General features: G+C 40.6%; 1 protein-coding gene across 2 annotated transcripts in view; it reads left to right on the plus strand.

The window, feature by feature from the left end:
* The window catches only part of hbs1l (HBS1-like translational GTPase), a 178,321-nt gene that overhangs the window by 97,967 nt on the left and 53,409 nt on the right, over positions 1-26,945 (plus strand). For both annotated transcript variants that reach the window (XM_067984845.1, XM_067984848.1), the window contains exons 5-6: positions 20,229-20,331; positions 24,496-24,740. In XM_067984845.1, the coding sequence (XP_067840946.1) occupies positions 20,229-20,331; positions 24,496-24,740 (348 nt within the window). The remainder of the gene's footprint in view (positions 1-20,228; positions 20,332-24,495; positions 24,741-26,945) is intronic.

Genomic DNA, 26,945 nt, shown 5'->3' on the forward strand with positions numbered 1-26,945 from the left:
GAAAATTAACTTTTCATTCAAGCTAGCAAGTGGCTGGCCATATGAAATAATTGTCATGCTTTTGTGGAACATTGTTAGAATTTGGCTACAATGCAGCATTCTTTCTAGATGTGGAGATGCCGGAGATTCTTTCTACATAGAGGTCTTCTCTTCATAGAGGTCTTCTCTTCACCTAAAGAGGTGGTAATAGTATGCGAGAACTAAATAAATAGTATGCGCCTTTTCGGTGTAGCTTTGCTCATTTTTCAAATGAATATATCACTCCAGATTTTCTACCCTTCTCGCACTGGTTTAATGAGATCTGACTCCTATGTTTGAATTTAGAAATATTGCATAATACTATCTCTACATGCTTGTGTCTTTATTTAACAAGTTGTATATTCCTAATGTTAAAAAAACAGATCCTTCACATAAGCAACCTGTGGACAGTAAAACATCAATTTTAAAAAACAAGAATATAGTTCTATCAGTGGTCAATATCTTTGTGCCAAAATTATGCCTCTTTGTTTTGTTCATACACTTGCAGAATTCTGGCTGCTGAGTTCTACAAGGACTTGGCACTGGAAGAATCCTTAATGGAATGGTACTCTGCATTGTGGCCACCTGATCCACAGGAGAACTGGACGCTGGTTCTGTAACTCCTACGTTGCAGAGGACTTAAAAGAGCTGGCATCATCACAGAGCAGAGTGAAAGAGGGTTATGGTTTTGCACATGTGTATAAGCGGATTGAACAGAGAGCTAGTTTGCTGCATCAATTGTGCCCATGTTAATTGCATAATACTGTGTCTCTGCATGTTAATAGAGGGCACGTTGATAAGGGCGTTGTTAATGGCCGGAGGAAAGAGGGTCATAATTGCCTTCTCGAGCAAGCTGGTAATGATTGTCAGAGGTCCAGCAATTGTTTAGTGTAACTGGCAAAACCCTGGGTGGAACATTTTTGGTCACTTGATATTGATTGAGCCTCAGCTGGGGATTTGACTGCTCAATAATGGATCTAGAGCATTTATGGAGACATAAGGCTTAGTTCCATTAATGACTAAAACCTGGAAATTATTGTGAACAATGTTATTTTATGAATGCTCAATGTACTTGTATCACATTTCTCTCTCTGCTATTTTAGTGAAAGAGTTAACAATTCTTAAATAAACAGGTCAATACCTCTGTTGAAACATCAGAGGAATTTGATATGAGCACATTAACTCTTCATACGGTAACATAGATCACAGTAGTTTCCAAGTTCAAATATACATTAGAAATGCTGCAGATTCTGTTAGAGCTGATGAATATGCATGCAGGATTTTATTTGTGTGAATTAATGACTTTACAGATTAATACAGGGTAGCATTGAGGTAATTTGACTGGTCCTTTTAAACTACATAGACTCTACAGGCATTTTTTCTTACATGTAATTTTCTGTTCTTAGTAAATGATCTCCTGGTTTTGGGGTACTTGCCTTGATGGCACTGCTGCTAAGAGGAAGACAATGCAAAGTCTACTCAGCACCTTTCCATTCTGCATAGCTCATGTAAAGAAATCATCCATATTCCATGGCTCTGAGTATTAATAATGCTGTTATATAGGGTGATTCTTGAAAATAATTTCACATTTACACTTCAGACTCTGTTGACGTGCTATCTCCTTTGGCAGTAAATAGTAATTTTTGGCAATTCTGCACCCAGGTAAGTTCTTTTGGTCAACAATGCATGCCCTTTTTTTAAAAAAAAGGTATTTCATTTTCCTCTTTGCTACCTGTGTGAGGCTCTTAATCTTTCAATGACAATCGCAATCCCGTGGCATCAGTACGATTTTTGGTACTTGATTTTGAGGTGATTTGGCTCCTGCCTGGTTTCACCTTTCGCCTTTGGTAGTGTCAATTTGGTTTCAAACAAAGCATCTTTGAATTTTATGAATGGTTTTGGAAGAATAGAGTTCAGTCACTGTAAAACATAAATCTCTTTTGCAATTTAATTTTAGTCTCCATTTAGTTTAGTCTCATTTACTGCCACCAGTTTGTGATGTCACATTTATTAGCGTAAATCAAATCTTTGCTTGACGTGGTGGATTTGAATCAATCCATATAGTTTCTGATTGGCTGTCTAAACCTACTGCTTACATGTTGGTGTTTAGAAAACCCATTCAATTTATAAGCTTCTACAAAACAGTTTAAATAAGCAACATTAAGCTTTCCAACAATGATCGAAAGTGTTCTACCAGTAGTAATTAGAGATGGCACAAGGAGTAGGAACAAGATACATTGCAAGTGGACAGGAAGTGACATTGCAAACACTTGGATTTCTAGTACACATGCATATTTTAATTCAGTGGTGAAAGGAAGGAGGATTTGGCAACAGGGCAGGCACAGGGGAATAGGGCTACTGCTCATGTGGAGGATAAACAGTAACATGGACTCGGTGGGCTAAATGGCCTGTAATTTCTATGTAATTCTATATATAGTCCTCACTGCTTATAGCGGGTGTGTTGGTGTTAACACAATTTGCCTGCTACGCGCGGTAAAACCAAAGAGGTAATTAACCCACATATTTTTAAAAAACAGGAAATCTCACGTTAGCAACGACAACTTGCATTTATATAGCACCTTTAACTTAGTAAATACATCGCAAGGCGCTTCACAGGAACGTTATCAAACAAAATTTGACACCTAGCCACATAAGGAGATATTAGGACAGGTTGGTCAAAGAGAGAGGTTTTAAGGAGCATCTTAAAGGAGGAGAGAGGCAGAGAGATTTAAGGAGGGAATTCCAGAGCTTAGGGCCTAGGCAGCTGAAGGCACAGCCACCGATGGTGGAGCGATTAAAATCGGGGATTCGCAAGAGGCAAGAATTGGAGGAGCGCAGAGATCTAGGAGGGTTGTGGGGCTGGAGGAGGTCACAGACAAGGAGGAGCAAGGCCATGGAGGGAATTGAAAATAAGGATGAGAATTTTAAAATTGAGGCATTGCCAAACTGGGAGCCATTGTAGGTCAGCGAGCACAGGGGTGATAGGTGAACGAGACTTGGTGCGAGTTAGGATACAGGCAGCAGAGTTTTGGATGAGCTCAAGTTTATGGAGGCTGAAAGATGGGAGGCTGGCCAGGAGAGCATTGGAATAGTCAAGTCTAGAGGTAACTAAGGCATGGTGAGGATTTCAGCACCAGCTGAGCTGAGGCAGGGACGTGTAATTGGCAAATGAATTTCAATATAGATAAATGTGAGGTGGTGCATTTTGGTAGGAAGAGTAAGGAGGCCTCATACTGCTTGGATAATAAGATTCTACATGGGGTAGAGGAACCTGGGTTAGACCACGCTTGGAGTACTGTACACAGTTCTGGTCTCCATATTACAAAAAGGATAATAGAGCATTGGTGAAGGTGCAAAAAAGATTCACAATGATGATACTGGAAAGTGGGATTAGGCTGGGTGGCTCATTTTCGGCCGGCATGGACATGATGGGCCGAATGGCCTCCTTCTTTGCCATAAATTTTCTATGATTCTATGACCACAACTGAGAGGATATACTTACCAGGAAACAGGCCGGGATTCGTTTCTCTAGAAAAGAGAAGGCTGAGGGGTGACCTGATAGAGGTCTTTAAGATAATGAAAAGGTTTGATAGGGTAGACGTAGAGAAAACGTTTCAACTTGTGGGGGAATCCAAAACTAGAGGTCAACAATGTAAAATAGTCATATAAATCCAATAGGGAATTCAGGAGAAACTTCTTTACCCAAAGAGTGGTAAGAATGTGGAATGCGCTACCACAAGGAGTAGTTGAGGCAAATAGAATAGATCCATTTAAGGGGGAGCTAGAAAAGCACACCAAGGAGAAAGGACTAGAAGGGTATGCTGATAGGGAGGAAGGAGGTTCATGTGGCACATAAACGCCGGCATAGACCAGTTGCGCCGAATGGCCTGTTCCTGTGCTATAAACTCGATGTAATTGTTAGCAGTTGTATCCAGAATCTCATCACTTTTTAAAGAGGTGCGAACAGATGATTAAAAGTACTTGAAGACCCGACTTTGGTTGAAATCAGCACAGCCTTTAAGTTGGTAAGTACAGGGTAAATACTTATTGAACTGCCCAAAATAGTTGGTGCGCTTGATATGTTAGAAGCGGTGCCTTTGTAATTGACTCCTATGGTAATAGTAAATAGTTAGTGCCATTTGCCCGATATAGGCAGCTGCATGTGCTAAGCTTGGACAGATTAAATGGTGGGGGACAGTCTCCAGTAGGGGAAGCAGCTACTGTGGGAGAAAAAAATCTACAATTTCCAGAATATAATTTACGATGTGAACATGCTTCTGGAATACATTTCTACATGTTGGTGATGATAAAAGTTGCTTAGTACAACTATTAAATTGTTTAGCAAAACTCGTGGGTTCTATGTATATACAGTGAATGCATCTTTATAGGAACTGAAATTCTTTTTGCAGAACTAATTAAACAGGTGTAGTGATCAAAAAGAAACCCTCTATGTGTTATGTGGTTTGTCCACTCCAGCCTTTGCTGCCACCATTACGTAAGGTCTGTAATGCTATCACATAGAGAGCAGGTGTTTAATCTGCATAGACAGTCATAGACAGGGATGAGTAGCTTGTGAAGGTTTCTGCAAGTTTTTGTGATTTCTCCAAAGGCTATTTTCATCCTATGGTCTTCAGTTGTTGCTTTGTTCTACATAAATATATACAAAGTTTTCTCCCAAGCTTTTGTGAATTTGCTGTAAGTATAGAATTGATATCTAATTGCAGTGGCAGCCTTGGCTCAGTGGTCTCTGAGTCATATGTTCAAGCCTCATTCCAGAGACTTGATTACTGACACTTCACTGCTGCACTGAGGGAATACTGTACTGCCGGAGCTGCCAATTTTTGAATGAGACATTAAACGGAAACCCTGTCGAAGATCCCATGACACTATTTGAAACCAACATTTATCCAACAGCAACACCACTAAAACATCTGTGGTAATTTATCTTATTGCTGTTTGTGGGACCTTACTGTGAGTAAATTGGCTGCAGCATTTGCCTATATTATAACAGTGACTACACTTCAAAAAGTACTTAATTGGCTGTAAAGTGCTTTGAGACATTCTGAGAATATGAAAGGCGCTAAATGAATACAAGTTGGTTCGTGCTTTCAAATTTTTTCTCTGTTCCCCTCTTTGGTAAAGGTTTCTTGCTGTGAGGGTGGTAACTAAGTTGGGATTTTCTCTGATTTGAATATCAGCCACATTTTGTGCAGAGTTGAATGAGAGGCACATGTTAATGGGGTGAAAATGCAAATGTAAATTTTTCCCCCTGTCATAATTTGCTGTATTTTCTTGCCCTTTACCTGTCTGAGAACAGGTTAAACTCCGTGCAACTGTGGCTTTCAGGTTCCAGTAACAAGTAACCCTGGGAGTGAAACACACAACCATGTCCTGTATCAGTTTAACCTTGCATTAAAATGTGGTTACATCAGTCGTTAGACTAAATTTGCATCTTCCCATCAAGCAGACTCAAAAATACAATTGTCTGATTTGAAAATTTGTATTTAGAGATTGTTCTCCATTAGCAGGTTAATCTATTACAAGCTACAAAGTTCTTGCTAGACTACCCCAAAAAAGTCTAATCCCAGAAACTATGAGGGAAGTGTCTCCCCTTTTATCAAAATATTAAGTTCCACTTACAAGGTGGAATTTTTGAAATTGTTTCATAATAAAAATCTAGAGAGAGAAATTGGACCTCGCCTGTTTTACGGGCGTAAAACAGGTGCAGCGATGCCCAATTTTGAGGACCAACGCCCTTCATCCCAAGACGTCCAGCCCAAAATTGGGTTGGGCCATTTTTCAGGCATCCGTGGCGGCTGCCTAAAGCAGGCAATTGGGTCCCTTACATATGTAAATAAGAGGCCTAATGCCTGTTTTAGGCCCCCTTAACAGAAATTGGTCTGCATTAAGTGGAGAAGGCATCAGGCCTGCCGCTCTCAGGATTCTTCAGTGGCTGTTGCGACCTAAGCAGCGACTGCCAACAAAGGGTAATAAACATTTTATCCAAAAACATTGCTGTGGAGTCAAGAGGAGCAGGAGTGCTTCCCCAACTTCACAATATTGGTTGCCCCCTTCCTGTTGCCACAACCCCCTTTCCCCGTTCCAGGACTTACCTTTGGACCGCTGCAGGCGAAGCAAGTGGTCCGACGTTTATGCAGGCACAATGAGTGAGCCGCATGTGGAGGTGCGACCGGAGCCAGCAGCTTGCCCAAATTAAGCAAATGAGGCCCTGAGCCTCAGACCTCCCAATTGGGGCGAAGCACTGTGCGTACCATTGATTATGCGCCCGCAAACGGGTCACGAACAGTTTTTAGCCCCTAGTATCTGTGGGTACTACCTTTCTCCTGTTCCATAATTAACATCCCTAAAATTTAACGCCGTTGTTAAACATAATGTACGGTGTTGGGCTTTAAGTAAATTCTTGTACTTAAGATTGTTACGGCTAACTCTGCCTTTGACTTGAAGATGGTGAAGTGAGCAACATCATCACTGTAAAATCAGCATAGTTAAAATTGCAAATTGACTTCTTAGCGGTCATAATGTCATTTTTTCTCAAAACAGCTTTTGTTTAATTTTAAATTTACAAAACGTTTGACTGATATGTGCTTCAATCTTTAATGTTGACAGTAAACAGTTCCCCTGTTTTCATTGAGTGGGCCAGCAGTTTTGTACTCTCAATGAAAATGGTTGTGTTTTTTTGTTGAAAAATCAAGGTGAAGGGCCATATTGCAGGACACCACCAAGGTTGAGAATGAAGGATGATGCGATAAATTAGGGAGCAGTGATTAGTAATGTCAGGCTTGGGTTTTAAAAGCCTAAACTTTGTAGGAGGTAAGGAGCTGTACAGTTTTAAGTTGCTGGGAGAGAATGAGTTAGAGAAAGAGACTTCGCCATGAATTTTGATTTCATTGTTATGAAGATTTACAGAGAAAAAAGAGCCTGTTGAATAGTGTATTCAGAATTTAGAAGGAACAAGAGAAGAAAGTTCAAAGCAGCACGGCCATATGAAGAAAATAGAGAAAGGCAAGAAAGGTTGCAGAAGACATGGAGAGGTTAGAGTTGAGATGAGAGAAGAATCACCTATCCAACCATAAACTTTTTCCTATATTCTGTCCAGGAGTGTGGGAAAGGTGCTAGAAGAGCCTCTATGGTATGGGAGCTTTTCTGGAGAGTTGAGTTGTTGAGGTAACAAGAAGCGTTTGGCATGAAATGGACAACCAAGTTTATTGGAAGCAACTTTACAACAACTACTTACCTTTCTGTAGTACCTTTCTGTAGTGCCTTTCATGTAACAAAATTAGCAATGGAGGAGATGTGGAAACACTTACCACTTGAGGTCAGAAGACATAGTGAACAGATGAAAGATTAAGAATGGAACCATTAAAAATTAAGTTGGTAGCTGTTGGTTAGATTTGACAAACATGAAGAAACTGTCTTTAGATAAAGTAAAAGAAACAAGATTTTTTACTGCTTTATTTAGGGGCAAGAAGATTCTGAAGATGCAGTGATTCAAGCATTGCACTGCGAGGATTGATGATTGTGTGAGCGCTGAGGGTATGCAATCTCAACAAAATTGCTGACTATACAGTGGAATTGTCAACAAAAGAATGGATAGAGTTGGATGATGAGTGGAGGGGGTTATTGAAATGAAGAAGAAAGATAGTGGGAGAGGGCCTTGGAAACGCTGACTTGGGAGGGAAAAAGGTGATGAGCCCATCAACTACAGTACAGATAGAGTGACTTGAAACTAGATAGTCATGCATGCACATAGCTTTAGTGGTGAGCTATATGATTGTAATTAGCTTAGATGTGCAAAGTGACAGACGCTGTCAAAGGTTTTGGAGATGTTCAGACTAATGACATATGATTTGTAGAAGTGTTCAAAAGCAGAGTTCCAGAGGTGCACAAAATAGACAACAAGATCACTAGAAGAAATAAAAATGAAAAAAACAACAAAAGTTAGAAATCTGAAGCCAAAATACAAAATGCTAGAAAAACACAGCAGGTCAGTTAGCATCTGTAGAGAAAAGACAGGTGTTTATGTTTCAGGTGTGCACTCTTCATCAAGACTGAAGACAAAAAGATAAGCATAGCCTTGGACATCTCCAAAACCTTTGACAGGATCTTTCACTGTGCACTTTTAAGCAAGATCACTAGTAGAATAGACATGTTGCTGATCATGGATTAAGCCAGAGCTTTCAAGGTGATGGATAATTAGAGTGTTAGTAGCAGCTTCCATAATTTTAGAAAGTACTGATGTAAAGTTACTAGGATATTAATTTGAATGGTAAGAGGAATAACATTTCATAGGGGTAGAGCAACCACAAGCAAATTTCCAAGGATAAACTGGGAGCGAGAGAGATTAAAGTGGTGGCATAAGACAAGGGTACGCATCTTGAGAATTATTGTTAAGGTGCTGTCAGGATCAGAGGTTTCATTGGAGTCCAGAGAGTGGAGAATCAAACTTGATGGCCATAATGATTGAATAGAATGGGGTTATGGAGAGAGGTTCTTTACTAAGATCATTAAAATTAGAATTTGAAGAGAAAAGTGAGGTGAAAAGGTCAGCTTTTATTTTAGGAGAGCTAGCGATTAAAACATAAGGAGGTGGGGGGGGCGCAATGGAGGAGCCATAAAGGTTACGAGACAGCTTTGGCAAAGGACTAGCTACTAGAGGAGCAGGAAGATAGCAGTTGACCCTTCATTTCAATTAAGTTGTATTTAGCAGGTCCAGTAGTGGATTTACAGAAGTTGCAAGCAGAGATAAACTTACTACTGGGTTGATCAAGATGCAAGATGTGATGGACAGAATTTTTGAGACAACAGAACAGCAGACACAATTAAACCAAGGTGTAATGCCAGATCTGACAGAATGGAGAAATGAAGAATGAACTCTTCCATGCAGCTAGAATAACATTGGTTAATTCACTGGCATAGATAGAATGGCCAGAAGGGTGAACATGTCAATTGGACTGGAAAAAGGCAGCAAAGAATTCTCGAAGACCCTATAAGGGACTGACTTATAAGGGACAAGATTGTGAGGATATGCTGTCGACATGGAGCATCACAATTTTAGCCCAATAGTGTGAAACAAGGTGGGACTGGTTTACAGATTTGTAATTGTTGCAGGGCTTTCTGCAAAGGGGAGATACGAGCCAGTGGTCAATACAGCCCAGCAGTGAGGAGATAGATACAGTGTTGAGAGTTACAATTGGCGATGAGGTAAATATCTAGGACATTGGCAGAATTATTGAACCAATTTGGGATATGGATGATTGATGAATTGTTAAAAGTCAAATGAGAAACAGTGGAAGCAGATGCAGTTGGTTTTGTGTGTCTGGGACCACGCTAAGTTGTAGGACATACTTGCAAATTTGTCATAATTTTAATGGAAGAGACGTGGAAGGGCCTGTCGTTGTTGTAACATATGATGTACTGTGCGGCCTGTCAGTGGCCATGATGGTGTCCTCGGGCATAATTGCACAGTAGAAATTCCCACCCAGCCACGGATGATTTTCACCCGTTGAAGGGGCAGCTTTCTTACGTGCTTGCTAATCAGATCTGGCCCCAGAAGTTCAATATGCTGCACTGCGAAGCCACGTTTGAGCACATTACTCTCCAGAAGGAGCAGCCCTCCCATCACCTTAGGCAGTGATGGAACAAGGGCAGAGGAAAAAAATGGCCAAAGAACGGAGGAACTGAGAGGGTGGGGGAGGGGAGAAGTACTAACAGTCTTGTTACGAAAAGGGGACAGAGTTTAAAGAAAAAAGCAACCACCCGGATTATTAGAACATCTTAATGGGACTTGATCATGTATATGTGGATGTGGTATCATCCCAGGAAATCGAAAGAGGATCTTCCACGTTTGCTGTTGTAAAGGCTACAGAGTTAAAAACATTGTCCAAATAGCCAATTTATGTGACTCTCAATTTAAAGTCAAAATTTTATATTTTTGTTTAACTAAATACAAATATGAAACTTTGAGGAAATGGTAATGAAAATTGCTTGTATAGTACAAAAATGTAAAATTTATATGTGAATTTTGCAGGGTGTGATGATGATGATTTTATTTTGTTTGGTTTTATGCCACCTGTTGTCACCAAAACAGTCTCTCTTCATCTCTGTTGGTTTTGCAAAACGTGCTCTGGTTTTTTGTTTTTGTTTTATGCCACCTGTTGTCACCAAAACAGTCTCCACCAAATTGTACTATTTTTTCACCAATTATTCCATATGGTAATGATTCATGCTGTATCTTGTCGTATTAAATGACAAAGTGAGAACAAGTAGACAAAGGACAATTCATTTTTCCCCCACTGACATCAATTGACAAGAAAAAACATTTTAAAAAAACTACTCCCATTTGTAGTTTGTCGAATGAAAGATTCTCTTGATCTTAAACCAGTTCTATAGTTTGCTTATCAATAAACCAATGTGATTTAACATTAGTTTATTTCACAGTTTAGTACTGCATTATTCAGTTTCAGCTGGCATCGTGAGGAGTAATAGGCTAAGATGTAGCTAGCTGGAAATCCCCTTAGTTATATTTTTATGTGCAGGAAATAACCTTGTTTGTGAACAACTAAAGTTCCCAGTATTTTCTTTGGGTGTGGGAAGGGTGGGAGGGGCAGTCCATTAAAATTCTCTGTTTACATCGGGGTCAATTTAAAGGAGGTTAAACTGTAGTACCATGAAGAATGGAGCAATGCACTTTACAATGTAGTTTTGAACAATATTGTTTCATGGAAAGCATTGTGTTTTTATGAATCACTAGTTACAAATTACTGCAAACTGTACACATCAAAGCAAATAATAAACTGTTTTTCCTTCATTGCCCTGTTAGCATCTTACTGGATAGTTACTATTACCAGTACCTAATCAGCCCTTCTGCGGAAATAGTTTCTGTTACCACAGCGCAAAATGACTTGAAATTTTCACTTTTTCTAGAGATCATTGTCAATTGAGATAGATTCTTTACATTTCATTCATTTCTAATCATTTTCAAATATTTTGTGTTCAATTTTGGAGACTGTTATCTGTCTAAAATGATATAACTTTGAAGTCACAGTTACTGTTATGTCTATTTGTTGTATAGCTATCAAATTTCTAACTGATTTTCATTTAATGTAAAAGAGCTAGGAGAAAATCTTTCAGAACTTTACTTTGGAACATTGTTTTCATATTAGCAACATATTTAAGAATACACAGATTATGGTAATGGAAAGTGATAAAGGATCAATTTTAGAAATATTCTTGATTAAGAGCAGGTGCGTTAATCTCCCAAACACTATTGAGAAGCAGTTGTTTTAAATTTGTAATGATTTTCTGTAATATATTTGTGTTCTGCTTTAATAATGCTGAACTAAATGTCTAGATTGCTGAATATATAGAAAGTGATACTGGTGTGTTATGTGGTTTTATGCAGTTGTAATGAAGTAGCACCTCCATGTGAGCACTAGCAGAATTGCATAGATTTTAAAAGCTCATAGTAAGTCCTGAAGCACTCGAGTTGCCTTTTAAATTTGACGACAATTAGTACATTTTCCCCAAAGCTCTTAGATATCTTTACAAACATTTGAAGACAACTTGTACTTCGTTTGAGTTAAAATTCTAAACGTGTTCTAAAAATAGGTTAGTACGGAACTTGAATGTTAACGTGTATTTTTAAATAGGTGATAGACTGATAGCACGATGAGAAAAAGTAACCTCTTGTACACAAAGCATCTTCAATGTGACACTTTGTGGTTTACAGTGATGAACCTCATTTGTGTGAAGTATGATAAATGGACAGACATAAACAGATTCCATCAACAACCCCTCGTAATTGCTCTGGTTAAACCTGACTGCTGAGTTCAAGTTTCTTATGGCACACATATGTTAACTTTGCTGTGAATATAACCCGAGTATTGGATGCTGCACAAGCAGTAAGTTTTCAGTGTAAATTTTGCACAGCAAGGGACTCTGTGGTATTTAATTTCCCCCACCTGAAGCATATCTTTAACAACTTTGACCACAACCCGAACCTGTGCAGTGGTTGGTGGTGTGGTTTGCAAGGTGTATGGTAGATTTTTGTGAACCTTATCACCATTTGGGTTTTGTTCAGACAGCAGATCCTTCCTGACAAGGTGCATACAAGAGATCAGAGTAATAATTTTCACTTAATAAAAAATATAGTTAAACTCTGGTTTTTAAAGGTGATACTTTTTACAAACAAAACCACATAAGTTCACCTGAACAAGTTATTGGAATGAAGTGTTTAGATTCTAAGTTATCAATATTATGAAGTGAGTACTGAATTCAAAGGGGGTGGAGGGAGGGAAAATCCACGATACTTCGTGTTAAAACTAGATGTTATGCTTGAACTGAGAGTCAATGGCAGTCCTGACATTTTCACCCCTAGATTTGTCTCTGTGTTTTGGTTTCCTTAGTTAAAAAGTCCCAAAGCATTTGACATTTCTTAAAATAAAATTGTGCATTTTTTGGTTTTGGAGTCCTAAAGTTGCAGCTGAAGAGTGGCAAATATACTGGTTATTTATATTGCAATTGCATTTAGATAAACCACTTAAACTTTTACTTGTGAAACTCTCTCCAGGTCAGTCAATTGTTAGGACAGTAATTGAAAGTTATGTCTGTGGCTGTCATACAATTCCTATTGCTAACAGAACTGAAACTCAACTTTTTTCGATCAAATCACTTTTAAGGTTGTGTTCGTTACAATAAAATTAAAAACATAGCTAACTAATCCTTAACCCTCTTCATCATAACCACATGCCTCCTTGTGAGTCTGGGGTAAAACATTGACCATGAGTTCATCATCATTTTCTCAGGGCAACTAAGCTTGGCCAATAAATGAAGTCTTGCCAGTGTTGAACACATCCCAAGAACAAATAAATTAAAAAGACAGATAACGGGGTAATCAGAGTCTGTTTTTGTCCTGTCATCCAGGTCAGAGAAGCATGGGTAAATGTTCACTGGAGAGCAATTGACAAGTTTTATAAGTGAGAACCTTTCCACCTAAATGTACTGTTTATTTTTGCTCGTCAAGATGAGGGACATTATTGGTGGGAGATGGAATACTTCCCAAATTTGGGCAATCAGTGTCAGTATCCGCATTCCAAGGTCAGGTAGACACAGAGTAAAGCTCCTTGCAGATACAGAGTAGCAATGCAAGTCGCCAATACCTCTGAAAGGCATTGCTTATTGCACAGTAACATTTTATCTGTTACATTCTGTTGCCTTGGTGGGCAAGAACATGGCAGATGGAATATAATGTGGAAAAATGTTAAGTTATCCACTTTCGTAGGAAAAACAGAAATGCGGAGTATTTTTTAAATGGTAAGATTGGGAAATGTTGATGTTCAAAGGTCCTTGTACATGAGTCACTGAAAGCTAACATGCAGGTGCAGCAAGCAATTAGGAAGGCAAATAGTATGTTGGCCTTTATTACAAGAAGATTTGAATACAGGAGTAAAGATGTCTTACTGCAATTATACAGGGCCTTGGTGAGACTGCACCTGGGGTATTGTGTACAATTTTGGTCATCTTACCTAAGAGAAGATATACTTGCCATAGAGGGAGTGCAACAAAGGTTCACCAGACTGATACCTGGGATGGGGGGGATTGTCATATGAGGAGAGATTGAGTAGACTAGCCCTGTATTCACTAGAGTTTAGAAGAATGAGAGGTGATCTCATTGAAACATACAAAATTCTTACAGGGTTTGACAGGGTAGATGCAAGGAGGATGTTTCCCCTGGCTGGGGAATCTAGAACCAGGGGTCACAGTCTCAGAATAAAGGGTAGGTCATTTAGAACTGAGATGAGGAGAAATTTCTTCACTCAAAGGGTGGTGATTCTTTGGAATTCTCTACCCCAGAGGGCTGTGGAGGCTCAGTCGTTGAGTACATTCAAAACAGAGATCGATAGATTTCTAGATATTGAAGTCATCAAGGGAAATGGGGATGGTGCAGGAAAATGGCGTTGAGGTAGAAGATCAGCCATGATCTTGTTGAATGGTGGAGCAGGCTCGAGGAGCTGGATGGCCTACTCCTGCTCCTATTTCTTATGCTCTTATGCCTCTCTGAGTGAGATTGCCAGATTGGGGTCTTTTTTGTCCTGGGGGCCTGTTTCCACTTGGATTGAGATTGCCATACTCATTTCATGTAGGATCCTTACAGCCAGCAAACAGAGGAGACTTGCATCTCATCAGCGTGGGTTGGATCTGAATCCAGCTCCCAGAAGTAAAAAGCCAGCAAATAACCCATTGTGCCATCCAGTCCCATCTATATTGCATGTTAATACTAGACTTTGTACATGAAAGATAAGCAAATGCCGCTTAAGGCATCACTTGCATATCTGCTGTATAATTTGACTCTGGGTTTTAGGCCTTCCACTGGAATTGAGGCCTGCTGAGATGATTGTACATATGTGAAGATATATTAATTTACATAACATAAAGACTGCATCCCATGTCTCCAATATTACTGGTATTAACTCAGCTGGACTATCAAGGAAGAGAAATCTTTTTGAGAATCAGCAGGTTAGATAGTTAATATTCTAAATATTTGGAAAAAGTTCTTCTTTGAGTGAATTAGTGATATTTTATATTAACGTATGAATGCTACTTGGAAGTTCGTTCCTCTGTGTTTGCAATATAATCTTTCAACACCCTCACAGTTCTATATAGTAGATAAAAGAGATCAAGAATATAATATGTTCAGGTAATACAACTGCTCCTAAATTTATGATGTAAAAGAAATACTGACCAGAAGGTTGCAGGTTTGGGCCTAGTTAGTGGAACTTGTATTTCTGCTGTCTAGATGGGGAAGTGTTTTGTGAAAGTGAGATGTTCTCTTTTTTTTCTGTTGGAGGAGAAACCTGCCATCATCCATCATCTCCTATTTGAATTGCACTTCCTACTAGCCTGACAAAGTAGTATAGATGGTGGCTTTGGATAAAACATCTTGCTCTTTTATTAGGATCAGTATTCATGATTGGTAGTGGCCTGCAAGGAGAAAGGAAATAATCAGAAATTATATTAAGAATGTGCGGAAGGATTGCATTGCGACAGTCGCAATTATTTTTTGGTTTTCCTATGTTTAGGAACAAGATTAATGTATTGGTCACATCAGTGCCTGTAAAGTTTTTTAAAACATCTTACATTTCCTTGATAATACTAGAATTGCAGACGTCAATAATTGTGAAGTGAAACTTGAAAAGAGTGTTTGAGAAAGATGACCTAAATCATTATCTTGTTGCATTGGTTGCAACACTATACTAAAATGTTAAGTAAGACATCTCTGTAAGCCCAGTTTTCTACAGGGCTGCTAAAAGTAAAGATTGGGGGCTAGAAATTCGGCTGTGTAGCACCTGTTTTTTCGGCACTACGCAGCTTCCCGACGTTCCAAAATGGCATCCGGAATGCGCACGCACACTTCTAGCGTTTCGTATGCCAGACGCCATCTTGGTAAAGGGTTTCACGCACACGCAGATAACGAGTGCCGGCAGCATGTAAAGTAGGGAGAATATGCGTTCCATCAGTGTGCAACACTGATTTAAAGCGATAGACACCATTTTGGCACTTAATGCTCCACTCAACGCATTGTCTTAACCACGAACCCCTGAGCATGTCTTAGATGGCCTGGAGGACCCTCCACCAGCGCTATTTAAAGGGATCATGCATAATTTACGGGTTAGTTGATGGATTATTGCTTTTGGCTGCTGATGCATTTGTACCTGTTTTTGGAGGTCTCCTATACTTGAATACTAGGACTAGGGGACATAGCCTAACATTTAGAGCCAGGACTTGCAGGAGTGAAGTTAGGAAACGCTTTTACACGCAAAGGGTGGGAGAGGTTTGGAACGCTGTTCTGCAAACGGCAGTTGATGCTAGCTCAATTTTGAATTTTAAACTGAGATTGATAGATTTCTGTGAACCAAAGGTATTAAGGGATATGGGGCTACGGTGGGTATATGGAGTTATGTCACAGATCAACCATGATCTCATTGAATGGCGGAACAGATTCGAGGGGCTAAATGCCACTGCCACTTGCTGCCTCCTGTTATGCAGCACCTCCTCCTGCAAGAAAGCGGGACGTGTCGGCGAGTGTCCTGCAGGATGTTTGCGTGATGTGCCTGTCGTGGTTGAATAGCTGCCATTGTGTGTGGCCTGAAAGTTGTGGGTGTGCGGCTTGCAACAGTGGTAATGTGTGAGGGTGAGAGGAAGCATCTGATTGGAAGAGTTGAGTACTGATTGAAAGAGTTTGTTGGTAGGTGGGTGATGGGGGGTGTAGTGCGTGGAGCAGTGGATGACACTGGTGGTGCAGTTGGTAGGAGATTTCACTTGACTGTTGACCTAACTCACCTTGACCACTCGTGTCAAAGCATTGAACTTCTTCCTGCACTGCATCCATGTTTGTGGTGCTCTGTGTCTGGCATCGACTGTGTCCCCTACTGCCTCCCACTGCCTCTTGAGCATATATCTGGAGGGCCTCTTGCCCCCCTGCGGATATAGGATGCCCCTCCTTCTGTCCACCTCTTACACCAAGGCCTCTAATGCATCAGCAGAGAACCTTGGTGCACGCACTCTCGCAGACCTGGTACAAATTCAGATTGGTGAAGTCTGGCATGCAGATTGGAGGATGTGGAATTTAGTAGTGCGCAACCTTTATTCAATGTTTTAACATAACTCAACAGTTTGTAAACATAGGGACGGGACCTGCATCTGTGTTTTACGCGTGCGATGTCTGATCTCCGTTCAGACTCCGTGAGGACCCGTATCTTATTTTTTGTAAATAAGAGGGGCAGGCTGCTTTTAAGAGGTGCAAGAAAATGTACTTGATATTTGGGTCCCCCCCGCTGGTGAGAAGAGCAAACCTGGTGCAACCATAGTGGCTAAGCCTGATTGCTGCGTTTCAATGAGGTAAGTGAACAGGCAGCACAAATGTCTCGTGCTGCCTGCATCGGAAGCACTGGGTGAGGGTTAATCACGGACCGCGATGCCTGTGCCCGGATTCGGGGATTATCGAATTTAACTCCCAGTGGGAATTCCCTTGCTTGCTATAACATTTTTTTACTTTAAACATGGGGCGGGGAGGTGAAGGATAGCTACCCTGATGGCCTGCTGGGTAAATGCACTGCCTAATGTGGTACTGAGTCATTCAGTCCAGTATGGTCTCTGATATAAACTGCAGTCTGTGCTGAATTAGCTGATCTCAGTCTGGGAACTAAAATTTGCTACAGTGCCCTGGGTGTTGGGAGAATTCTTGCTCCTGAATGCTACCTAGTGACTCCTGCTGAAAAGACATATGTTTGACCACTGAGTAAGGACAAGACTGGGCTTAGCTGCCAAGCGGCCATGACTGAATGCCTACTGGCTCTCACTATCGAGGTCCAGAGATGAAGAATGGCCATTTGGGTGAGGCACCAGAGGACTCCTAACACCGGCAGAACCGCGCCAGACAAGTGCCAAGCAATGACCGTCTCCAACAAGAGAAAGTCTAACCACCTCCCCATGACATTCAATGGCATTAACATCGCCGAATCCCCCACCATCAACATCCTGCGGGTCACCATTGACCAGAAACTCAATGGCAGGTCTGTGGCGAGTGACTCACCTCCTGACTCCCCAAAGCCTTTCCACCATCTACAAGGCACAAGTCAGGAGTGTGATGGAATACTCTCCACTTGCCTGGATGAGTGCAGCTCCAACAACACTCAAGAAACTCGACACCATCCAGGACAAGGCGGCCCGCTTGATTGGCACCCCATCCACCACCCTAAACATCCACTCCCTTCATCACCGGCGCACAGTGGCTGCAGTGTGTACCATCCACAGGATGCACTGCAGCAATTCGCCAAGGCTTCTTCAACAGCACCTCCCAAACCCGCAACCTCTACCACCTAGAAGGACAAGAGCAGCAGGCACATGGGAACACCACCACCTGCCCGTTCCCCTCCAAGTCACACACCATCCCGACTTGAAAATATATCGCCGTTCCTTCATCGTCGCGGGGTCAAAATCATGGAACTCCCTTCCTAACAGCACTGTTGGAGAACCGTCACCACACGGACTGCAGCGGTTCAAGAAGGCAACTCACCACCACCTTCTCAAGGGCAATTAGGGATGGGTAGTAAATGCTGGCCTCGTCAGCGACGCCCACATCCCATGAACAAATAAAAAAAAAACCAGCATGGGTTGAACCCTTCAGGAGAAGAGAAGAAAACAAATGAAAATGCATTGCTCTTATTTTTATCTGGGGCAGAGCAAGCAATAAGTTCTATTTAGAGTCATAGAGTCATAGAGTTATACAGCACGGATAGAGGCCCTTCGGCCCATCGTGTCCGCGCCGGCCATCAGCCCTGTCTACTCTAATCCCATATTCCAGGTTGTACTATCAGATTAATAAATATCAACACAAGGTGTTTGGGTTGATAAAACTAACCTTCAAAAATTCTGATTTTGTCATATTTTTCCCATCAGGAACTTCTGATTCATAATTCAAAATTATCTTCCCCATTTTTACTCTTACCAATAGTGACTGCTAATTCCTGTAAGAAAAAACAATGGAATTTCTTGAAACCTGTGTGAAAAGAGTTGAAGTGCTGCTGTTAGAAACATTTTTTTCTTTTCAGGCAGTAGGTGGATAAAGCAAAATTTGTGGTTCCTGGTACTACTTCGGCTCATGTGGAGCATAAACACCAGCATAGATCAATTGGGCCGAATGGCCTGTTTCTGTGCTGTAAATTTCAAGTAATTCTTGTGAGGTAGAAATGTTATGAAAGAGGATTGGTGTTTCTTTAACCTTCCAGTCAGATTCTGATGGGAGTATATGTTCCAGAAGGGTAACGTTGCTGGGAACATTAACATTTATAAGAAAAGACACACACTTCATACAAATACCAACCTTTAAATTTATTATCTGTTTCTGCAATGTAAACCTATTTCAGGTGCAACATTTCCCATTCTGGCTTATGCACTCTCCCGGAGGGAAAAGAAGTTGTCACCAAAGTTTCAACTGCAGTGTTTGATGCCTTTGCTGGGCAAAAGTGGTGCTGTACTGATACTTGCAGCTAATATAAATGGAAAAATATTCTTTGACCATTTAACCAAATTAGAGTGTCAAAAGTTATCTTTCTTAAAACGTATTCCTGAATCTGAAACACAGCTGTAAAATTGGTCTTTGTTCTGTTGTCTGAAAGTCTCTCTTTAAATCTAAATCTAAATCATTCCCTTAAAATGGCTAATTTTATGGCCTTTGCATCATAGTGTAATACTGTTTGGAAGTCTTAGTTTAAAAAAAACATTGTTTCCAGTAGTAACAGCATCTAAGTGATGTATCCCAGGCACATACAGAAGATGATATCATGATAATCAGATTTATTTTGTTTGCAAGCAAAATAAAGGACTCATTTTAGATTTGAGTAAGAGGCAAAAAAAGAATTAGGCCAAATTACCTGTATGGTGTCCAGTTACCACATGCTGAGCTCTTTTTTCCCCCCTAAAAGAGGAACACAGTATTCAGTTACCCTCAATGTTTGTGTGCAATTGTATGTCAGTTAAAGGCAAGTTAGATAGGAATGTAGTTTGTACTAGGAAATGTCAGAAATTCAGGCTCCTTATGGCACTGTGTGCAACTCATTTGATCCATTTTTTGGGCTATCTGGAAGGTAAGTGTGGTCACTTGCTGCATTCTGGTTGTATTTTATGCTAGGTGTATTGCAGCACCTCTCTGAGACCTGTACTTAAGAGTACAAAGCATAGCTGGTAGGATTTGTGTTACGGGCTGCAGCTGTTCCCAACAGGAAAGAGGTCTGCACGTGCGCAGAGATCTGTTATCAACAGGTAAAATATTATTACTTTGAGAGCACGGGCATCCACACATTAAAATGACTCGGTGGTATATTTATAAATTGCCAATGAGTGGGCCACCTGAACACTTTTAAACCCAGCTTCATACAACAATGGAGTTATACTATACCCAATACCAAGGCCAAGTGATGTGAGGCAGCCTTGCCAAGAGGGGTCTCACATTGCTTAATTTTAGCGTGTTCAGAAGCCTGATCTGATTCCAGAGTTATTTTACCACCTTTTGTATCACTGCACATAATCTGCTTTGCTTGAAGCAAAAATGGTAGTGTAACAACATCTTTAGCAGTTTAAATTGTACTGCTATGTATTATTTTACTTTTCTGACCTTTGTATTTCTACCTTAGGCAAAGCAAGGGAACAACCTGTTCGAGTTGATGCTGACATTGTGCCAAAAGTAGCAAAAATGACTGTATCTGGAAAACAAATAACAGGCTTTAATATACCAAGGTAACTCTTTTTTTACTCTCTCTCATATTGGTTAAATATTTTAAATTGCACCACTACTTTCCATTGTAGTCAAAATTTTGATTAAAAAAAAATATTAAATGTTTTTGCCAAAAGTATTGTGGGAAATATAACACAGAGTGGAGATAGTTTTCACAGATAAGCATTACTTATCTTGATTAGAGTAAGAGACTGTTTTAAAATATGAACTGTCTGCTGAAATAGTTCACATTTCACTTTTGTTTTTGCTAAAGTGGTGTGGGAAGGAGTGCAAATGTGAAAACGGACGAACAAATGAGAATGTTCAGAGTGTTTGTTGTCTGACCTTTTGCTCTTAAAAAAGAGAAAAAGCAGTCTACGTGGATAGCAAAATGTCAAAAAAAAGGCTTATAAAAGGGACATAGGAATTCAGTAAAAGGGTAATGAAGGAAATGTGGAATGAACTAGAGACCAAATTTATGAGTTGCACGAAGTTTAACTGTTTTATATTAATAAAGCTTATTGTAATTCAAAGATGATACGATTCTCAATGCTTTCTCATGTCCGCAAAACCTATTTCAGGGTTTTTTTTGGGTATGGTAACTGATACTATGTGTGTTGGCTGCATGGCCAAAAAAGGTACCATTTTTACTAATCGTTTAAGTGCATTTGAAGCTCAATGCAAAGAATCAGAATTGTGAGTAATATTGAGAAACTGTTGCCATTACCATCTTCCTACTTGAAGTGGATTTGGTTCTATAATGACCTAATTTTTTGTATTAAAAGTGTGCAGCTTGATGTGACATGGACATTCATGTTGGTGCATAGATTGCCGTGCTTTTATAGCTGTAGTATCAGCACAGAAGGAGGCCATTTGGCCCATCATGCCTGTGCCGGCTCTTTGATAGAGCTATCCAGTTTATCCCACTCCCCTGCTCTTTCCCCATAGCCCTGTAATTTTTTTCCCTCAAGTATTTATCCAATTCCCTTTTGAAAGTTGTTATTGAATCGGCTTCCACCACCCTTTCAGGAAGTGCATTCCAGATCATCATAACTCGCTGCATTAAAAAAAATGTTTTCTCACGTCGCCTCTGGTTCTTCTACCTTAAATCTGTGTCCTCTGGTTACTGCCCCTTCAATCATTGGAAACAGTTTCTCCTTATTTACTCTATCAAAACCGTCCATGATTTTGAACACCTCTATCAAATCTCCCCTTAACCTTCTCTGCTCTAAGGAGAACAACCCCAGCTTCTCCATTCTATCCACATAACTGAAGTCCGTCATCCCTAGTACCATTCTAGTAATTCTCATCTGTACCGACTCTAAGGCCTTGACATCCTTCCTAAAGTGTGTGCCCAAAATTGAACACAATACTCCAGCTGCGGCCTAACCAGTGTTTTATAAAGGTTTAGCATAATTTCCTTGCTTTTGTACTCTATGCCTCTAATAATAAAGCCAAGGATCCCATATGCTTTTTTAACAGCCTTCTCAACTTGTCCTGCTACCTTCAAAGATTTGTGTACATACATCCCAGGTCCCTCTGTTCCTGCACCCCCTTTAAAATGGTACCATTTAGTTTATATTGCCTCTCCTCATTCTTCCTACCAAAATGTATCACTTCATACTTCTTTTTCAATTTTTCCAGTCTGCCCATGTCCTTCTGAAGTCTGTTACTATCATTCACATTGTTTACTGCATTTCTGATTTTCATGTCATCTGCAAACTTTGAAATTATACCCTCTATACCCAAGTCCAGGTCATTAATATATATCAAAAAGAACAGTGGTCCTAATACCGACCCCCAGGGAACACCACTGTATACTTTCCTCCAGTCTGAAACACAACCGTTCACCACTACTCTCTGCTTTCTGTCCCTTAGCCAATTTTGTATCCACGTCCCTTTAATCCTATGGGCTTTAATTTTGCTAACAAGTCCATTATGTGCTACTTTATCATGCCTTTTAAAAGTCCATATACACAACATCAACCGCACTACCCTCATTAACCCCCTCTCCATTACTTCATCAAAGATCTCAATCAAGTTAGTCAAACATAATTTTCCTCTAACAAATCCATCCTAGCTTTCAATTATTAGCCCGTACTTTTCCAAGTGCCAATTAATTTTGTCCCAGATTATTGTCTCTAAAATTTTCCCCACCACCGACTTCAGGCTGACTGGCCTGTCATTGCCAAGTTTATCCCTCTCCCCCTTTTTGAACAGGCATGTAACAATTGCAATCATCCAGTCCTCTGGCACTGGCCCCATATCTAAGGAGAATTGGAAGATTGTGGCCAGAGCCTCTGCAATTTCTACCCGTACTTCCCTCAGTAACCTAGGATACATCCCATCTGGACTGGTTGACTTTTTTACTTTATGTACTGCCAACCTTTTAAACCTCCTCTTTATCTATTTTTATCCTTTCCAAAATCGCTACTACCTCCTCCTCTACTGCTACATTGGCAGCATCCTCTTCTCTAGTGAAGACGGATCCGAAGTTTTCATTTAGTGCCTCAGCCATGCCCCCTGCCTCCACAAGATGATTTCCTTTTTTGTCCCTAATTAGTCCCACCCTTCCTTTGACTACCCTTTTACTATTTACATGTTTATAAAAAAAACTTTTGGGTTCCACCACTCTATCCTCATACTCTTTCTTTGCCCCTTTTATTCCCATTTTTAGATCTCCTCTGTACTTTGTGTTCAGCTTGATGCTTTACTGTGTTATGAACCATACATTTGTCGTAAGCCTCCTTTTTCTGTTTCATTTTACTCTCTATATCTTTAGTCATCCAGGGAGCTCTAGCTTTGGATGCCCTTCCTTTCCCCCTCTTGTGAATGTGGCTACTCTGTACCCGAACCACCTCCTCCTTGAAGGCCTCCCATTATTCAATTACTGTTTTGCCTACCAATTTTTGATTCCAATCCACCTGAGCAAAATTCCTTTTGAACTCACTGAAATTAGCCCTCCTCCAGTTAAGCATTTTTATGCTTGATTGTTCCTTGTCCTTTTGTAACTGCAGGAAGAGCATAACACCCAAACTATTTATCCATCTTCATTTAGTCCCTATTTAATGATTTTTAAATAGCAGTAAATGTAGGAAAGCTCGTATTTGCAGAACAAATGAAGACATTCTTTAATGAAAGTGGAAGACTTATGGTGCACCAGTGGTTTGGGTACGTTTGTGTTATCGAAGAAAGAAAGACTTGCGTTCATATAGCGCCTTTCTCCACCTCAGAACGTCTCAAAGCACTTTACAGCCAATGAAGTACTTTTGAAGTGTTGTAATGTAGGAAATGCGGCAATTTGTGCACTGCAAAATCCCACAAACAGCAATGTGATAATGATCAGATAATCTATTTTTAGGTGTTGGTTGAGGGGTAAATATTGGCCAGGACACCGGGGAGAATTTCCCTGCTCCTCTTCGAAATAGTGCCATGGGATCTTTTACATCCATCTGAGAGGGCAGATGGGACCTTGGTTTAACGTCTCATCCGAAAGACAGCACTTCCAACAGTGCAGTACTCCCTCAGTACTGCACTGGAGTGTCAACCTGGATTTTGTGCTTTGTTAGATCTAGCCTTGCTCTACAAATGTGATGTTTATTCGAAAGGAATGGCATATTTGTGTTTTTTCTCTCTGATTTTCTCCCTTTACACCCCACTGTTCACAGTAGTGACACACGGTGTGGAAACCTCTGGATGTGGTCCAGAAGGATAGAACTAAACAATGACTGTAGGCAATGGTGAAGGATCACAGCCAAGTCTAAGGTTTTCTGGAGAATGATCAGGCCATTTTCTTCTCTTTTCCCATCTCCCCACCCCACTCTCCAACATTGCCCACCTGAAATCAATTAACTTAAAAATGGATGGAAAATTGTGGGCAGTACACTTGCTTTTTCACAATATACATGTCCCATGGGTAAGGCACGTACCGCTAGTGCACATTCATAAAATCAGCCCTATTGTTTTTCTATCCTACCTAATCAATTGTTCACTTGAGAGTCTTGTAGATTTTACTGAGTTCAATTTTTGCCATCTCTGGTTAATTAAAATGTTGTTTACAATCGTAGGATAGTTCCAACATTGGTGTACGTTTTTATATACAGTAGGCATGAATGTGTTATTACATTAGAAGTACGAATGTGATTGGAAGTGTGCTGCACTAATGATGTTTACTTCATGGGCTATAGTGCAAATGTGGACGAGAATGACTACCTGCGAAAGGAAGTAGTGCCTGAAGAGGCTTTACCATCTGCGGTGCTGGAGGCTTTACCCAAACCAAATTCTACAGCTCATGTTGCCCCTTTAACTGAAGAACCAACAGTGGTTCAGACTCCAAGTAAAGGTTCTGCCAAAGCAAGACAGCAGATTGATGTGAAAGCTGAACTTGAAAAGAGACAAGGGGGAAAACAGCTGCTCAACCTTGTTGTTATTGGTAAGGGATAATTGGTCTTGCAGTTAAAAGTGTATACAGTTATCGTTTTCTTATTAGAACTGTTATTGCAGATGGTCCAGCAGGAGAGCACAATGGTTTTCCAACTTGATGCACCACAGACCAGTAGGATGCAGGTGTGCCTATATGCCATTCAAAGCTCTGCAAAGTTCTGGGCTTGGGAAGGTCTCAAGTGAAGGCTGGGTGCTTCTTAACATGGCAGGAGAGGAGTATCACTGTGTGTTATTCAGTATGTCTCCTAATAACCACTTACAGGTCAACAGCAGCAGATGGACAAAGTTACTTGTCAGTCCTTTTGGCAAAAGGATCATGTGTCCTGCGACAGCACCTAAATAGGGAAGCAAATTAATAATAATAAAAAAACTATTTTGGAAAATGAACCATGACATTGATCAGTACAATAACAGTGATTGTTAAAATAATACGTGTAGGCCAGTAAAGTTTCTCTATGATAGTAGAACTATGAACCCATACAGATTGCCCTATCCATAACAAATATGGTTACTCACAATTTTTAGTTTTTTTACACAGAGCATATATGCATATTTTAATAAAGCTGCTTTTAAATTTTTTATCTTTGCTGACGTGTTACATTTTTGGGTTTTTTTTACTCATATTTTCCTCATGCTCAGCACCAAAGACCACTCCCTACACACCAGAGTGTACCTTTTATACGCCCGGTATTTTCTAATGTAATGAGTCGAACAGAAACCCTTGTTACTGTATTTAGCTTAGTGGATATGTCAGGAACCCACATGTGTTTTCCTTGGCTTCAGAAAGCAAAGTAGAATAAATACTGTTTGAGCATGGCTATAAACAAAGAACAGGTTTATTAAAATAATAGATAAGCAATAACACAGTAGATCAGGTTACAGTATTTTACAGAACATTTAATTCACGCTCCCCCCTCGGATACAAACTGATAAATAAATGCGACACTTGGCTACCTCTACTGCGGTACCTTGGGGATTGGTGTAGGCCCTGAAATCTCAATGTGGCATCTCTACATATCTCATCATCCAACGGTATAAAAATAACCAGTGAACTGAGAGAGAAGTCCCCAAGTAATTTTTCTACCCTGTCAGGAACTGTTAGTTACATGTGGGATTTCCCATTAGGATAACGGGTTTGCTTAAGTTCAAGTCTTCCATCTATTCCCAAGACAAAGGGAATCAAAACATTGTTTATACAAACAAATACAGCTGTCACTCACAGTATGGTTCAGACATCTAACTGTCTCTTTTACCTCGTTCACCTTCATTGCTTTCTGTTTCCCTTCTCATGTTTGATCAGGTTTCTTCTAAAACTCGCTTTCACAGCCACATCTCTTTCCTCAGCAACTGTCTCCAGCTCTGACTTATTCCACATGATTTCCAACTTAAATTCCACCCTTCAAGTTTCAGATCCACCTGTGATTACAGATTTCTCCGTGATATTCAGCGTTCCTCGAATCACTGCTCTTGCCGCTTCCTGAGATCCACGCTCAACTACCCCCCCCCCCAGCCACACGCATGCTCTCAATCTCTCTCTTCAGCGACTGACTCCATTCCATCCTTTGCCTCATCCGGTGCTTTAAGAAAAGACTTTTTCTTCCTTTCAGGTGTCAGGGACCGCAAGTTTGAACAACTTTTAGATACCAACACCCCTTCTGATCCTTCTTCCCCTTCACTTTCCTCTGACTCCATCCCTCCCTCCAAACTCACCCTTTGTCGTGTTTTCACTATCCTCTCTGACCCCGAACGATCAGTCCTCAGCAAAGGCCTTAGCTTCATCCCCTTACGCCCCCACCTCAATGAATTTCGAGCTCGATGCGATGCTGAGCTCTTCTTCCTTCCCCTCCACACCCACTTCTTTGGCCAGGAGTCTTCCCCCTGAACAATGGACCCTTTCTCCCATCTTCAGAATTCTCATTCCACCCGGACCCCTCCCTCTGGCCCCTTACCCTCTTGATCTTTTCATTGCAAACTGCCAGCGTGACATCGGCCGTCTCAATTTCTCAACTCCCCTCACTCACTCTAACCTACCTCCCTCTGAACTTGCAGCAATCCCTTCTCTCAGGTCCAACCCTGACATTGTCATTAAACCTGCTGACAAAGGCGGCGCTATTGTTGTGTGGCAAACAAATCTTTACCCTGCGGAGGCTGAGAGTCAACTCTCCGACACCTCCTCCTACCTCCCCCTGGACCA

Source organism: Heptranchias perlo, chromosome 5, assembly GCF_035084215.1.
Source record: "Heptranchias perlo isolate sHepPer1 chromosome 5, sHepPer1.hap1, whole genome shotgun sequence".
NCBI lineage: Eukaryota > Metazoa > Chordata > Chondrichthyes > Hexanchiformes > Hexanchidae > Heptranchias > Heptranchias perlo.